Source organism: Aspergillus thermomutatus, assembly GCF_002237265.1.
Source record: "Aspergillus thermomutatus strain HMR AF 39 chromosome Unknown NODE_123, whole genome shotgun sequence".
NCBI lineage: Eukaryota > Fungi > Ascomycota > Eurotiomycetes > Eurotiales > Aspergillaceae > Aspergillus > Aspergillus thermomutatus.
Window position 1 is genome coordinate 46,062 of NW_020798172.1, and position 15,000 is coordinate 61,061.

At 52.0% G+C, this 15,000-nt stretch overlaps 10 protein-coding genes across 10 annotated transcripts; 4 read left to right on the forward strand and 6 right to left on the reverse strand.

Moving 5' to 3' along the window:
• Positions 1 to 84: 84 nt before the first annotated feature.
• CDV56_105465 (uncharacterized protein) lies at positions 85 to 752 on the reverse strand (the record flags this gene model as incomplete). The annotated part of the gene is made up of 2 exons (XM_026759084.1): positions 85 to 606; positions 654 to 752. The coding sequence occupies 2 exons, from the start codon at positions 750 to 752 to the stop codon at positions 85 to 87; spliced, it is 621 nt and encodes a 206-aa protein (XP_026613563.1).
• An 820-nt stretch (positions 753 to 1,572) lies between these two features.
• CDV56_105573 (ADP-ribosylation factor family protein) lies at positions 1,573 to 2,378 on the reverse strand (the record flags this gene model as incomplete). Its single annotated transcript, XM_026759192.1, has 2 exons — positions 1,573 to 2,273; positions 2,330 to 2,378. 2 exons carry the CDS (start codon positions 2,376 to 2,378, stop codon positions 1,573 to 1,575), a joined length of 750 nt encoding a protein of 249 aa, XP_026613564.1.
• An 813-nt stretch (positions 2,379 to 3,191) lies between these two features.
• Positions 3,192 to 4,933, forward strand: CDV56_105698 (uncharacterized protein; the record flags this gene model as incomplete). The annotated part of the gene is made up of 2 exons (XM_026759317.1): positions 3,192 to 3,276; positions 3,363 to 4,933. The coding sequence occupies 2 exons, from the start codon at positions 3,192 to 3,194 to the stop codon at positions 4,931 to 4,933; spliced, it is 1,656 nt and encodes a 551-aa protein (XP_026613565.1).
• A 555-nt stretch (positions 4,934 to 5,488) lies between these two features.
• CDV56_105862 (LITAF-like zinc ribbon domain-containing protein) lies at positions 5,489 to 6,034 on the reverse strand (the record flags this gene model as incomplete). The annotated part of the gene is made up of 3 exons (XM_026759481.1): positions 5,489 to 5,657; positions 5,729 to 5,896; positions 5,949 to 6,034. 3 exons carry the CDS (start codon positions 6,032 to 6,034, stop codon positions 5,489 to 5,491), a joined length of 423 nt encoding a protein of 140 aa, XP_026613566.1.
• A 396-nt stretch (positions 6,035 to 6,430) lies between these two features.
• On the forward strand, positions 6,431 to 6,933 carry CDV56_105933 (uncharacterized protein; the record flags this gene model as incomplete). The annotated part of the gene is made up of 2 exons (XM_026759552.1): positions 6,431 to 6,526; positions 6,568 to 6,933. 2 exons carry the CDS (start codon positions 6,431 to 6,433, stop codon positions 6,931 to 6,933), a joined length of 462 nt encoding a protein of 153 aa, XP_026613567.1.
• A 960-nt stretch (positions 6,934 to 7,893) lies between these two features.
• CDV56_106032 (mRNA splicing protein PRP18) lies at positions 7,894 to 9,062 on the reverse strand (the record flags this gene model as incomplete). Its single annotated transcript, XM_026759651.1, has 2 exons — positions 7,894 to 8,086; positions 8,140 to 9,062. The coding sequence occupies 2 exons, from the start codon at positions 9,060 to 9,062 to the stop codon at positions 7,894 to 7,896; spliced, it is 1,116 nt and encodes a 371-aa protein (XP_026613568.1).
• A 311-nt stretch (positions 9,063 to 9,373) lies between these two features.
• On the forward strand, positions 9,374 to 10,183 carry CDV56_106118 (SAP18 family protein; the record flags this gene model as incomplete). Its single annotated transcript, XM_026759737.1, has 1 exon — positions 9,374 to 10,183. The coding sequence occupies one exon, from the start codon at positions 9,374 to 9,376 to the stop codon at positions 10,181 to 10,183; it is 810 nt and encodes a 269-aa protein (XP_026613569.1).
• Positions 10,184 to 10,582: 399 nt separating this feature from the next.
• CDV56_106205 (uncharacterized protein) lies at positions 10,583 to 11,048 on the reverse strand (the record flags this gene model as incomplete). The annotated part of the gene is made up of 4 exons (XM_026759824.1): positions 10,583 to 10,636; positions 10,707 to 10,822; positions 10,937 to 10,972; positions 11,030 to 11,048. The coding sequence occupies 4 exons, from the start codon at positions 11,046 to 11,048 to the stop codon at positions 10,583 to 10,585; spliced, it is 225 nt and encodes a 74-aa protein (XP_026613570.1).
• Positions 11,049 to 11,643: 595 nt separating this feature from the next.
• Positions 11,644 to 12,543, forward strand: CDV56_106274 (glutathione S-transferase; the record flags this gene model as incomplete). The annotated part of the gene is made up of 3 exons (XM_026759893.1): positions 11,644 to 11,684; positions 11,735 to 12,114; positions 12,194 to 12,543. 3 exons carry the CDS (start codon positions 11,644 to 11,646, stop codon positions 12,541 to 12,543), a joined length of 771 nt encoding a protein of 256 aa, XP_026613571.1.
• Positions 12,544 to 12,921: 378 nt separating this feature from the next.
• On the reverse strand, positions 12,922 to 14,945 carry ugd1 (UDP-glucose dehydrogenase; the record flags this gene model as incomplete). The annotated part of the gene is made up of 3 exons (XM_026759976.1): positions 12,922 to 14,145; positions 14,224 to 14,669; positions 14,726 to 14,945. The coding sequence occupies 3 exons, from the start codon at positions 14,943 to 14,945 to the stop codon at positions 12,922 to 12,924; spliced, it is 1,890 nt and encodes a 629-aa protein (XP_026613572.1).
• Between the last annotated feature and the right edge of the window lie 55 nt (positions 14,946 to 15,000).

Sequence of the window (15,000 nt, forward strand, 5' to 3'; positions counted from 1 at the left end):
CCGTGATACCCACGCTAATCGAGTGATTTATACAAGACAAGAAAACAAAACATTAAAAACAGCCTATCCCACTTTTCAACTCGCCTAGTGCCTGGTGGCGTTATCCCTCTTGGTACCAGGCTCATACTTCCATTCGGCGGCCGCCTTCTCCGCCGGCTCGGGAGGAATATCTTCGGCAGCCGAAACGCCCTTGTCGCCGTGCTGGCCGGGCTTGGCCTCCTCGCGTTCAATACCGCGCTGGTCAGCCAGTGTGCGCTCATACTTGTCCTCACGGTAGCTGCCGACCCCCTCGAGGCCGGAGCCCTCGTGCTTCCGGTGGTGCTGGCCTTGGTGCTTGATTTCGGTCTTGGTCTGGCCAGAGCCGGGGTGGCCCAGACCCCTGTGGACGTCCTTGGAGGTGGCTCCCCTCAAGGTCTGCTCAGCAGTGGTCTTGACGGCCTCCTTTCCATGGCTGCGCTCGACCAAGGGGTTCAAGGCCTGGCTGCCAGACTCCGAGGTGGTGTTTGGGGTGTATGAATTGCTGGCGGGAGCAGTGCCGGGAGGATGAGTCTCCGCACGGAACTCAGGCTTGAAGTCTGCAGGGGCGACTTTTTGGCCTAATTGGTGCTGTTCATGGGTTGGCATAGCTCGTTTCGAAGTCAAGGTACACTTACGCCATCTTTTCTGAGGGGAGCAGAACGCTGTACTTTGGGCTTGATGAAGTCCTGGTTGCTACCGTTGTCGAAGGAATCGGGGTTGGCGGAGTGGCTCATGTTGAAGTTGTTGTAGATTGGTCTGGAGAAAGGTCTTGTTCTCTAGTTCTGTGTAGTGGCTAGTGGATGAAAGTTGTTGACAATAATCGATCAACTGCTGGCAAAGACTTTATAAGGCTCTTGTAGAGAAACATCATCTCAGCCAATCTACTTAGGTGCAGGGGCTCAGAGGATAGAACCAGAACATGACGTCAAGCTGATAGGAGTGACTTCATAGCCATATCATACGCTCCTCTGATTCCCACAGTCGACTTCCTCGCTGGGTAGAAAGGTAATCATTTCAGGTGAGTATCTGGCTTCAGTTGCATTGCAACCACAGTGTTGTGACGTCAAGGATGGAATCATCATGCGGAGAGTATCCAGCTTCGACACTATCTCACGCGATTGCGCATATAACCGGTTAATTGTACCTTCGACATATCACTATGTATTGTAGATTCTCCGCTACAGAGATTTGAGGTTGTTGGTATTGTGATGATTCGGGAAAACGGACAAGCGAGTCCGTGAAGTTCGCGATAGCTTCAGTTTTGTGTGTCCACTATTGTGACAGCACAAGATCCAACTGAAAGTGACGCATTCCGTCATGGAATCGGATGGTTGCTGCGATTACCTTAATGTATGTACAGAACTATCTAGGTATCTTGTATGAGACAAAGCCCTCCAGCGCCCAAATCAAATAATCAATCACCAACAAAGAAGGGTATCAACATTCCGCTGCTCAGAGATCGAGGAGCTGCTCCGGGCCAAACTGGCCCATCCAGTATGTCTTCCTTGATTCTGCGGCCTGCAATGACATCAAGGTTCTGATCCACACTGAGCCTCATTTCATGATGGGAGGTCGTCCCTCCTTATTCCACTTGACTCGGCTCTGGACCCATTCGACTGCTTCCCGAACTCCTGTACCCATCAAGGCACTGACAGGCAACACGCGACTATCGCGCACTCCGCCTCCGGATTCACCCTCAAAGACCTTGCGCACAAGCCCCTCCTTGATGCGGACAACTTCAACGCAATCTTCCCGATCTTGCTTGTTGGCCAGCACTAGAATAGGTACTCCAGCCACATCAGAGTGCTGTAACACCGATTCCAGTACCTGGCGGCACTCGTCCAGCCGCCCAAACTCGCTCCCCGGCGCATTGATCCCCGCCATTTCTTCGGTAACGGCGTCGCTTCCAAGCACGGATGGGCCCGACAACGAGCCGGGTCTCCGGTTCGAGGGTAGACGGGTGATGTCTGGATCTTGTCCTACGTCCGTACTATCAACGACGAAGATGATGGCGTGACAACTCGAATAGTAGCTCTGCCACAGATTTCGCATCGAGATTTGACCGCCCACATCCCAGATCTTCAGGTACATGTCCGGTAATGAAATCGTGGCGACATTCTGGCCGACCGTAGGCACGGTTTTGCCTGGGTTGGGAGCAGGGGCGCCATCGGGACGGGGCAGATAGAGGGCCTTGATTTGCGATAGGAGCGTAGTTTTCCCCGCGTTGTCTAACCCCAGTAGCAGGACTGAGTATTCTGAACCCGTCTGTCAGCGACAGACACGCAATGAGAACGAAGTATGTGATCCTTACCCTCTTTGCTGGTAGCGTAGAGGTATAGAGACTTGGCCAGATGATACATAATTGCGATCGGAGGACCTATGGAGGCCAGTCCAGCTCTTGGGAACGCAAGCCTCTAATTTCCAATCAAGACGAAGGTAGCCAAGCCCTTGGTGAGACAATCATGGCAGCGCAGAGACTTTCGACTCCAACTTTCGAAATGTCTTCGAACCTTTCATCGTTTGTCCCTCCAACACCTGGATGACGATCCCAGGATCCAAGAGGCCTACGTATCACGCGTCAGCCGTGTCCGGATGTGGTAGTTAGGGCTTAGGGTTAGCTGGGTACATAGCCCTCAGCCCTACATACCACATCTGGAAAGACAACCCGCAACCGGAGGCTTCGGCCAGCGAATGTCCAGTCACGATGACTTCACGATGTTTCGGTCGGCGCCGAGGAGCTGCATATGTCACTCGACTCACTACATTCTTTAGCCTACTACTTTACATCTGCCGTACATATGGAAATACAAACCGATCCGGATCGGTCCACGGCGTACTTGTTCTGGAAATGCTGCCTGAACAAGGCAGACAGCTCGATCTAGCAGGCTTAAACAAGGCAATCTGATTTCATTCGTATCCGGACGCCACTCGGTGACCTCGATTACCGTCAACCGGCTCAAAACCGTCGCTAGACTCACTTTTGTTTTGTCAGCGAACCCCGTTTATGATCAAACCCCCCAGTCCGAGCCTTCATAAACTCCCCTCATGTAATCACTACTAATCAGATTATGACCTTGTCAACCTCTCGATGGCCTTTCAGTTGATTCACCTTCATCTGAAGGTAGTAAACAGATTCACTGGATCATCAGGGCCCCACAAACTGTGACCATCGCATGTCTGATGCAGAATGCCCCGCGCTGAAACCGCGACCCGGGGCACACAGGATGCCTGCAATGGAAACTGACACCATCATCATCGGTATGTCGCCATTCTCTAAGGGAATGAAGGTATTTCTCGCCAATGGCCGTGGCCTCTTGATTGACTTTGAGACTGCATTCTGATAGGGAACGGGCCATCGGCTATGATCCTGTCATTTATTCTCCATGGTCATCTCCCGTACTATTCCATAGATCGTCCGCATCCTGACCCTCTGCTCCATGCAAAGCTAAAGGACAAACCGGAATTACTGGATGCGGATGTAAGGGCTTTGACCGACCATTTCTATGCCTCTCGATTGTCGTACTCGACGCAAGCTCTCCCAGTAAACGTTCTGCTCGACACACTCGTCCGACCGAGCATCGACGTAGATGAGGGAGAGGGTGAAACAAGAGCTGAGTGGCGATACGTGCCTGAAAAAGCCGTCCCACACTTGGTATTCGGCAAGGCGCCGAAGGCTGGTGGTCAATGGACCGACAACCTGGTATTCGCTAGCTGGGATATTCAAACTTTGAGCTATGCGTCAATGCTGTCCTTACCAGGATATTCCTTCGCTGAGCACTACCGCAAGGTCAATGGCAAGGATCTCCCCGCATTCACGCGGCCCACTAGGAGGGAGATTACGGACTATTTCAGCGCCTATCCTGAGGCAGTTGGAATCGATGACGCTTTTCAAAGTAACGAGACTCTGAGCGGTATCACAAGAACCGCGAATGGCTTCTTCATTGCCTCTCACAATATTCATTGCAAGCATCTGGTCTTGGCGAGTGGAATATTCTCGGACGTGCTGCAGCCCCTCCCGATGCTACAACCCCTACGGTTTCTTCAGCCGACTCCGGAGATACCGCTCCTTGTTATAGGCTCCGGCTTCTCGGCCGCGGATATCATAATATCCGCTCCGGCGAGCCAAAAACTTCTTCACATATTTAAATGGGATCCGGAAGAACATCCCTCTCCACTCCGCAGCTGTCACCAGCGCGCATATCCGGAATATGCGGGGGTGTATCGACTAATGAAGCGAGCTGCTCTTGCCGCCGAGTCAGCTACAGCCAAGCGTCCCGTCAGACCGAAGCGGACGACATCCTCTCCGTTCCTGGAAAGTCGTGCCTGGGATACGGTTTACGAGGGCCTCCCAAACGCACAAGTGATTGCAGTGGAGATGCAATCGAATTCTGCAGTCGTAACTTTCCAACTGCCCGACAGAGGCACAATAAAACGAACCGTCCGTGGTCTGGTATATGCTACCGGTCGTCGTGGAAGCCTTGGCTATCTCGATAAAACCCTTCTTTCTGAGGTTCTTGGGTGTCCAGACGGAACGGAACCAAGCCCCATCATATCGGGCAAGACATTGAGAGTGAAGGCCTTGGAGGATCTCGAGGTCGCCAAAGACGTTTTTATCATTGGCAGTCTCACTGGCGATTCTCTGATCCGGTTTGCCTACGGCAGTTGCGTGCAGACGGCAGGTCGACTTATAAGAGCACGTACCGGGGATGAGAAATCGGACTGTCGAACACCAACCTCTTCCAGACCGCAAAGCTCCTCTTTGCGTGTGATGAACGGCATGGATGGTCACGAAATCTATCATAACGCCGATCATTATCATCAACTGGAGAAGGTCGATTCCGAGGCCAAGGCAAGCCCGCCCCCCACGAGTCTAGATGGCCTATGGAGCTGGATGATGAGGGTTTGGAGGTCATAGAATTATCGTCCATTCACCCTTCAGGCACTCATATGCTTAAGCAGAGTAGATATTTCACAACTCTATCAGAGTTCATTGTGTATAGTCAGTTGCATTTCTCAAATAAAGCATTAAACATATTGAATTTAACATGTTGGCGGATCCATAGAGCATCTATAGCAGCGAAATTACCTGTAGAATGTGAGGACTGGTGAAGTTAACACTGAAAATGACCACTACTGAGACTATTTACAGCTGTATTTCTGGCATCCCAAGCATCTTCAAGCTGTGAGCCTGTCACAATATCTCAGCACTGCTTAGATGTCCATCAAGCCCAGATTAATGTGCTCATGCCTGCTGATCTGCAGGCTGCATTCTACTCTTCTGTTCATTTCAGTTAGGTCTAGCCTAGGAATTCACTGGTGGGTTTGATGCCATATGCAGTCTGTGAAACATCTCTCCATACATTGGCCGGGTTGCCTTATGTGCCTTCCAGGCATCGCAACTGGTCTGATGTTGCGGGAAGTATCAAACTGTCCTCTAGTGCGATTGGGGCAGTTTGGATGGAATGAATATCTAACTCGGATATTCCGGGCTAAAGACATCTGCATCGCCCTTGGAATGGTACTTGACAGCCACTTTGTGGTCACACTTCGAGCAATAATGTGTGAAATCACGCACACCACCCCATTGAGGACCAGCACCAGCCAGCATGAAGACTGCACTCATTGCCGTGGACACAACTCTGCTCATCTATTAGTTCCTCTCTGAACAGACACAGACAAGTGTCGAAAATGGGAAGATGGCGCGGCATACGCAGCGCCCACGTTACTCTTCGTCTCAACCCTGGACAAAGTGCGCTCATGGCAAAAGGGACAGTCAATCCACTCCGGATTCTTGAACAGATACCTGAGCTGCTTGGGGTTGTTGATGTCGCTTGGGCGTTTTTGCTCTTTGAGGCTAGCCTCAGCTTGCCCTGGGTTTCTAGATGTGTCGTGTCAGTGCTAAGCAAGTGGAACAGTTTTGGGGCGCTCACTCGTGTAATGTCTCGCCTGAGACTCTTCGATTGAGTGTCGGGGTCTCGTTCATGTCATTGTATGTGTCGGCGCTATGTGTAGACATAATGAGTTTCAGACAGTAGAGCTGAGTCAGATATTCTCAGGCTGATGATTATTCTGGATAGTAGGTGATTAGACAAAATAAAGTAGATATCAACTTACATATGTCGCTGCCTGGGGTTCTCTGTCTGATTTCTATGTGTGCTGCGCCTCTTTGTTCAGACCCTTAATAATCTAACAAGTCTTAGCCAGGGCAAATAGAACCATGAGAAAGCAAGTGCATTTAGGCGTATTCGAGCAGCCAATCAAGCAGAGAAACTTGACACATGTTGGGGGATGTCAGAATTTGCCGACAACCCATTCATGGATAAATAGTAGCTGGATTTCAAGGGGACCATCCAGGTAGCTTCGCAGCCATAGATCCACCTTAAGCTCGCAGACTAACAACCTCTAGGAAGTCATGACTCAAATCCTCGACGTCAACCCCGAGTTCGTCGTCCGCCTCGGCCAAAATGACAGCAGCCTCAGTGCCCGCGACATTGAGGAAAGAAACAAGGTCCGTCATTCCCTTGATGTCCGGTAGACTAACCCCCTCAGTCCGGCGTCATCTGCAACATCCCCGGCGACAAAGGCGGACGATGCTCGACTGTGACCATCATGCAAGGAATCGACTACCTGAAGGGACTTACCGGCGTGTGCGGCGTTGCCGCCGGCCCGCGAGTGTGTGCTCGCATCAGCTGCTCCTACAACGCTGCTATCTGGCTGTGCAATGATAACGCGTGGTACATCCAGCCCAGCTGTAGCTACCTGGGAACATATGCGGAGGATATTGTGTCGACCTGTGCCCATGTGGACTTCAACTCTGGGACCAAGGGCTGGGGGACGCAGTGGAGTGATACGGTGAATGGGCAGGAGTTTGATACGGATAATTATAACGTTATTGTGGGGGTTGACTCTTGCTAGTCTGTTTGATATACATCCTACTGCAATCGCATCGATCTGTTATACATTGATAGCTGTCATGTCATGATATAATCATTGATCAAAGCTTTAGTCAGTTATACAGTCTCAATGTAATGCTTGAATTCCCTAAAGAATTAGTAGTCTCCATCCCATATCAGATCAAGGAGTATGAACTCACCAATCAGTCATAGCCTCCTCTATAGCGTCAGCTTATGCTCCCGCGTGGCAGCGAAGAAATCAATGCACTCGCCGTCCAGAATCTCCCGCGTAATACTCAGGCGCACTGAACCACTTGCTTGCTTCTTCTAGCATTTGGCAGTAGCTTCAGATAATTACTCTGCTTTAATACTGACATATGCAGTACCACGATGTCTAGCTTCTTCTGAATGCTCTGCCATCCAGCAGTAAGGATACCGCTAAGTACATAGTAGGGGTGCAGGTTAGCACCAGGAATACATACCTCCATCTGCATCACAGCAGGCTTGCACATTGGCAACATGATGATGTAGATTGACGGCGTTCTATCCCCCAGACCTCACCTAATGTTCACAGGGGTAGAGTTGCATTCGGTCCACGTTAATTTGATTTTCTCACGCCTAGTACTCAAAACCCTGCTGCATCAGATCGGGGGCGCTAGGCCGGGCGTGTCTCTGGTAAAGAGGTTCTGTTCATATAATTTACTGCTTACCGGGGTTTAGTAGTAGCTATACAGGCAGTTGAACTGACAGCAGCGACTGGATGAGTGCAGAATATTAGAGGGTATTAGGGGGGAAGAAGAAGTTAGTAGAGATGACATTCTTATACTGGAGGTCATGGGGAGGGCAGAGTGTACAAGACACATATCAAAAAAAAAAAAAAAAAAAAAGTAACAAACAGGAACTAAAAGGTCCTCGCTTTACAGGGTATATTATCGTTATCATTACTAGGTTGGCAAAGTCTTCACCTCAACTACATCCATCACTAACCCATAATCTGCAACTGATCATCTGGAGGCCAGCGGGTCTGCGCAAAGCTTAAGCAGCGCTTGATACTCTGCAAGAACTTTCGGGTGATTTCATCACTGAGAATGTGTGCCTGTTGATCACTCTGGTGCAGCTTTTCTCGGGCTGATCGCTCGTGGATACCAACCATAGTCACACCAATGGGCCAAGCTCTGGACCAGATTGTTAGAATAGAGGCTAGATGCAGAGGTAGAGGTTCACTTACGCTTTCCCAATACTCACACGTAGATATGCGTCATTGGCATCAACATATCTCCTCAATTGAGCCTTGTGCACGATCTCCATGATGGGCTCCAACAGGCTATTGTCTACGTCATTCTTCTCGAACTTCCGGAAGAGCGGCTTCAAATTCTCCCTCGACTGAACCATCGCATTGTAGGCCTGGCGACCGGTAAGACTCTGCTTAACCGAGATATCCCGTCTTGCGAGAGCACGCTCCCACTCCAGCAGCACCATGTTGAAGTACGAGGCCAACTGCCGGAACAAGAACTTGCGGGCGTCTGCGTCCTTAGGGAGAGCGGTTGGAATCTTCATGTCCACCTCCGATACAGGTTCCAAGGTAGTCGGGATAGGCCCGTCCGTCAGCTTCGGCTGAGGTGTCATCGACCGACGCACGAGACGGCGGTATCGCCGCAGTCGGGCGACATGGTTCTCTCCAAACAGACAGATAGGCTCCTTGAGGTCGCGAAGTTTCTGGTTCAGCTCCTCGTCCGGTATGTCCTCTTCATCTCCGAGAGTCGACTCGTCCTTCTCGCCGGCGGGTGGCAGTTCAGGTAGACCCAGTCTCTTCCTGCGCTCTCGCTCTTTTGCTGCCTCTTCCTCCTCTCGCTTCTTCCGGGACTCCTCGGCTAATCGCCGTTTCTTCTCTTCGCGTTCGCGTCGCCGCTCTGCCTCTTCTTCTTCGTGTTTGCGTTTCTGAGCCTGGCGCTCCTCGCGTTCGCGTTGTAGGCGCTCCTGTTCTGCATTGTAGGCGGCGATCCTGGCGGCTTCGAGTTCGGAGCGTCGGACGTATTTCTTTTCTGGGACTTTGGTGGGTTCTTTTTGCTCTGATCCTGATGATGTTGAGCTGGGCGTGGCGGGACTTTTGGCTTTGGAGATTTCCTTGGCCATTAAAGATGCGAAATCCATGGCTGAAGTTTTAATGAGGCTCAGCGAGCCGCTGATTTAGGCTTTGTAAAGTTATTATAAAGATGTAGCGAAAAAGAGAACCGCAGGAGGTGTTAAAGTGATCTTGAAGCAGCGGTGGTGCAAGCGGCCAGGCTCGGCGGGTGAGCTTCTTTTCCTGCGCCGGATAGCTCTCGCTCTCGTGACAAGGCAACACTTCAACCACCAACGTCGCCAGCTTGCACCCGCACGATTGAAACCAAACTACCTGCTCTACTACATTTGAGAGCGTCGTATCTTACCTTCTCAACGCATCGCGTGCCGCTTTCGCCATAATGGCTGCACCTCGAGATGCGCCCAAACCGCAGATCGACCGTCAAACGACCACGCCGTTCCACCTTAAGCTCTTCTACCGCGTGAACGCCTTCCACCAACTATCCGACTTTGCCATTCCCTCGTCATCATCTTCCTACAGTGGGCCGACCAGCGGTCCCAATGCGATTCGAGCTCGCTCCCCTCTCCCAGCACCGCGACTCCCCGCGCACCTCGAGATCTACACCTGGCAGTCCTGCACGTTACGGGAATTAACGCAGCTCCTCACCTCGGCCTTACCATCGCTTCTGCCCGATCCCGCCGTCGGGACACGTATCTGCTTCCGACTGATCTACCCGGACACCAAGGGCGCCGCGACAATGGGCGGAGACGCGCGAGGGCGATACCTGAGCAAGGACATGGGCAGTGTGGTCGTTGGACCCAAGGACAGTCCCTACCGGGGCGAGCATGACGAGGAGAACGGGAGCAGTGCTGCGGCGGGGCCCCGTGCGCTCCGGCTCCAGGGTAACGATGCGGACAAGACACTGCAGGACATGCGTTTCGTGATTGGGGACTACGTGGATTGCGCCATCCTCCCGCCGCTTGAGGACGGCTCTGTTGCTCCGCCGCTTATTACGGGGCGGGGCCCAGTGAGTGGTACCGTTGGAGGAGGCATGAGGGCGTTCCGTGATACGGGGTTTGCGCGACCCGGTCGGGGGAGAGGTGATCGGGGGATACCCTCTGGTGATTGGAGGCGTGGTGAGAGGCTACCGGATGGAGGAGGGCGCAATTTTGGCGGAGGATCTGGGAGAAGGGGGTGGGCGCCGTACTAAGACGTGCTCTGAGTTGTATCTTTAAAGCTTTCATGGAGTTTACGGTAGGAAAATCAGTTCGAATTTACAGTTCCGGGGACGTGCATGTTGTTGATACCAAGCAATTGACAGCTGCGTTCATTGCCTTTCACGCGCGGTTCAATTATAAGCTGCGTGCTTCATGTCTGCATCTAGGCAACTGCGAATGATACCAATCGGTCCAGAGAAAGGAGCCGAGTGGTGCGAGAGGGACCCATTGAACAAGAAAGCGAAACTCGATGCGGTATATTCTAGTAGTAGGTACACGGCCGGCGGGTAGGCGCACAACTCATCTCGTACCCGCCTTTTCCATACCCTCGGACCTCGCGGAAATACAATCGTGAATAGGTCACCTCCACTCAACTCAAATCAACGGACAGCCTAGTATTCGAGAATGGAATCGCCTTTCCTCTTTCCGCGGAATTCGTATTTGCCCTATTCCGAGTCAGTTGATCAGCATTCTCTCCACTTTTCCAATTTTTGTAGCTTCGCAAGGAGGGCATACATCGGTCTTGTATGCAATGTAGCCCAATGTGCCAGGGATCGCAATCATGTAGATGAAAGACAGCCAGGCATGGCGCGGGGTCCAGCGGAAGTACTTGTAGCGGTTTGCGGTGAGTTCTGCACAGCATTAGTCTTCGACATAGTAATTCCTCGCGAACGTTGCCAAGTAATCGAACGCGCATTCAAGCTATCTTTTCGATGGGCTGGAGGGTGCAGGACGGAGAGATGTACCGTAATATTTCTGGAGGGCCGGGTCAAGGACCAGGGCTGCGGAGCAATTGATCAGCATCTTATCAATTTGTCACTTTCGGAGAAATCACTTACACTTGCTAGGGCCGGCCATGGTTGCGATGCTAGCAATTTCAGGCGAGGCCGAGAATACTCATCTGATGGTGATGGTGATGATATCCATGAAGTTCAAGTGGATGGTCACCTGAGCCTTGGCGTGATGAGTCAGCATAAAGCAGGGTTGATGCCTGAGATCGCTGGCATCGACCGCCAAGTCAAGGTTTCCTCTCTGCCACCGCTCACAATAACCAGAGCGAAATGGGAGCTACAAATCATCTTTGTCAAGAACGACAGCTACTGACTCGGCTGATTTTAGAAGCTCATACCAGCTTTATCACCTGAAAATCGGCTATTTGTACAACGACTATTGATCTGAATCGGCCCACAGATCAGCGATGACGCCAACTTTCACGGGGTGTTCGGCCAACGGATTCATCCGAGGTTGAGCTCCAACTTTGCGGTTATTCATGAAACATGCCGTGGTTATCTAAGACACAGCGTAAATAAAAGATAAGAGTAGCGGCTAGGCTTTCGACCGGTCCTCCTTGTCCAGCATTGTGTCAACAGGATCAGCTTTCGTGTAGAAAAGCATCACTCGACTTAGACCTTAGCTGTACATCTAAATCCAGACCACTAACCAGACTGCAAACATGGCAGACGCAAACAAAGGCGCCAAAATCACCCTCTACTGGTACGTTCTGCACCTAATCATCGTGAGCACAAACTAATAGGCCAACACAGGCTGGAACATTCCCGCGCACAGCGCATCCTCTGGCTCCTCGAGGAACTCAACCTCACCTACGAGCTCAAGACCTTCAAGCGCGGCCGCGACATGCTGGCCCCAAAGGAGCTCAAGGACGTCCACCCGCTAGGCAAATCCCCGCTTCTCAGCATCGAGACACCCAGCTCCCCCAAGCCGCTGGTTCTCGCCGAGTCCGGGCTGATCATGGAGTATCTATGCGATCATTTCGGGGGCGACAAGCTCGTCCCCCGGCGCTATGTTGCCGGCAAGGAGGACCAGCCGGGCGGGGAAACCGAGGAGTGGATGCGGTACCGGTACTACATGCATTACACGGAGGGCAGCTTCATGCCGTTCCTAGTGATGCAGTTGGTGATGGATAGTGAGTGTTCTTTTCCCGTCCAGTTCCATGTTTAGAGGTGCGGGTGCGGGTTGATAAAGGGATGTCTGACGCGGCCCAGGCATCAGGAACGCCCCCGTCCCGTTCTTCGTCAAGCCGTTGACCGGCATGGTCGCGTCAAAGGTGGAGCAGGCGTTCGTCGCGCCCAACTTGACCTCCCACTTTAAGTTCCTCGAGGAGCAGCTGAAGACCGCGCCGGGGGGTGGCCCTTACCTGTGCGGCAGGGAGCTGAGTGCTGCTGATATCATGATGAGCTTCCCTGTTATTGCGTCCTTGATTAAAATGCCTGATCTCCGGGTCCAGTACCCGAAGTTGGCGGACTACACGGACAAATTGCAGGTGATGGATGGGTACAAGCGGGCTGTTGCGAAGGTAGAAGAGATAGATGGATCGTTCAGCGCTTATGCATGATTGGGAGATCTTCTGGGTCCGTGTCATTTCAGGCTAAATATCTTTATTTTCGTGTTTTGCTGTATATCATGACTTTATGTTTGTACCGAGCTCGACTTATGCTTGTAGTAAACCGCTCTGGTAGTCGGAGATGGAAGCATTTGCCGCTGGAACAAAGGAATGCCACCGGTAGTAAATATATCAATACAGTCAATTGTCAAGTTCATCATCACTACTGGCCTCTATAGCAGACGCCGAAGTAAGCGCCAAAGTATTAAATTCAGTCTAGATGTTAAGCGTTGAAGCTGCTGTATGCAAAAAGAGGGACGTGCACATAAAGAACGCAAGATAACGAGGGGTATCAAATTTGCAACAAGCCTTCCTGAAAAAAATTCAGTGCTAGATGTCACAGTTCAAAGGGTCAATGCCAGCTGAGATGTCCGCCGGTCGTCTTCCAACGGCATCCACATGGACACCGAGTCTTTCCATCTCTTGAACATCCAGTATTCCGCGTCCATCGATGACCAGTTTCGGTGCCTTCATGTTGTATGCGATGCGTGCCCATTCTACAGGCTCGGTGGCAGTGGGATGGCTGGCTGTTGAACGACATGCTTCACAGTCATCCTCGCACACATCTTGCGGCGACAAGCGGTATGACAGGCCGTTGCATAGCCAGATGTCATCCTCTGGATCTTTGGGCGTTATGGCCTTGGGAAGAGAACCAACAACCTTGATCTCTGCCCGCGGCGCAAAAGCAGTTGGCTTCGATTTGGTTGGCATATTCCGAAACTGGTCACAATCTGAGATGATGAGAACCGCGTCGGCCTGAGAACAAGCTTGGTACGGATCGGGAAAAATTTTGACGACCCTCCCGTTGCTGGAAGAATCCAGCAAGGAGCCGCAGGCGTATTCAACCTCCCGCATGATGTCCTTTTCAAGGCAGAAGGGATCAAACACAGCAATCTCCATGGGCTTCTCTTCCAGCAGCAGCCGAATCACGTCCGCTGCTAAGGACTCTCGTGTGTCGCCGGTGTTCTTCTTAAAGGCGAACCCAAGCAGGGCGATCTTTCGTCCGGTCAAGTTACCGTCGAATCTCTCGATGACTTTCCTAGCGAACCGGTTGCGCTGCATCTCATTCATCACGTTGACTTGGCTCCAATAGTGAGCCACATCTTCCAAGCCCAAGGACTCAGCTAGATACGTCAGGCTGGCTATATCCTTGCGGAAGCAGGAGCCGCCGAACCCGAGTCCGGCTTTGAGGAATTGAGATCCGATTCGGGCATCAAGACCGATAGCTTGAGCTACTTGATCAGCCTCGGCTCCTGTTTTCTCGCAGATAGCACTGATCGAGTTGATGCTGCTGATTCGTTGAGCGAGCATGGCGTTGGCTACAAGCTTTGCGAGTTCTGATGACCATGCATTGACTTCGAGGATGCGCGAGGAGGGCACCCAAGATGAGTAGATTTGTGCAAGGGTGCGCGCTGCGTGGCGTCCGGATGGTGTTCCAGATGATCCGATGAGAACACGATCGGGTGAGATGAGGTTCTCAATAGCGGAGCCTTCGGACAGGAATTCGGGGTTCGACAGCACCTCGAACGGCACGCCGGGTCTTAGGGTGGCCAGCTATCACATCGTCAGATTATGATGAATGAAGAGCAGGTATGCCGAGCATAGCAAGATTAGGGTCGAACGAGTACGTACCATATTTCGAATCCGCTGCGCAGTGCCACAAGGAACTGTGCTCTTCTCGACGATGATTGTGCCTGGTTTCGCATAGATGGCTATCTGCCGCACAGCTTCATCAATAGCTGCCATGTTCGTAGCTCGACCAGAGCCCAGACCAAACGTCTTGGTGGGTGTGTTGACCGCAAGCATGACCATATCTGCCCGTGAGATACTTGCCACCGAGTCACTTGTGAAGAAAAGGTTCGCGCGCCGCTTCAACCGCGTCGCATTGATATGGGACGCAGTATCATTGTTGACAATCTCCGCTCCATCTCTTGTCACTCGGACGACGTCAACCAGGCCAGGTTCATGTACAGGAAGGTGCGGTGACTTCCACTTCCGAATGCGAACCGGGTCTCGGTCCAAGACTTCGACTGCTATCGACGGGTTGAACAGCGCAAGAACGGCTGCGGTTGGCCCACCTGCAACGATGAGTCCTTGCATACTGAGAGAGTGAGACACTATAACACGAGCATACCGACATATCCAGCGCCCACAACGCAGATGTTTTTCACTTGTCCCCAGGCCGGAAAGCTTTGTAGGGAAGCAGAGCCAGGGGAGTGCATGAAGCTTGACAGAGCCAGATCCTCCATTCTAGAAGCACAAAACAGCGGACTTGAAGAAGGGGTCGTAGGACGCGTGGAGCCATCGTATGAGCTCGCATCTGAGGTTCCTGCAGGAGACGACGGTAGATCCATTGCGACTGCTTGAGTTCCTCTGGCCAGTTCAATCATGACTTTTCTCTCTTCAACC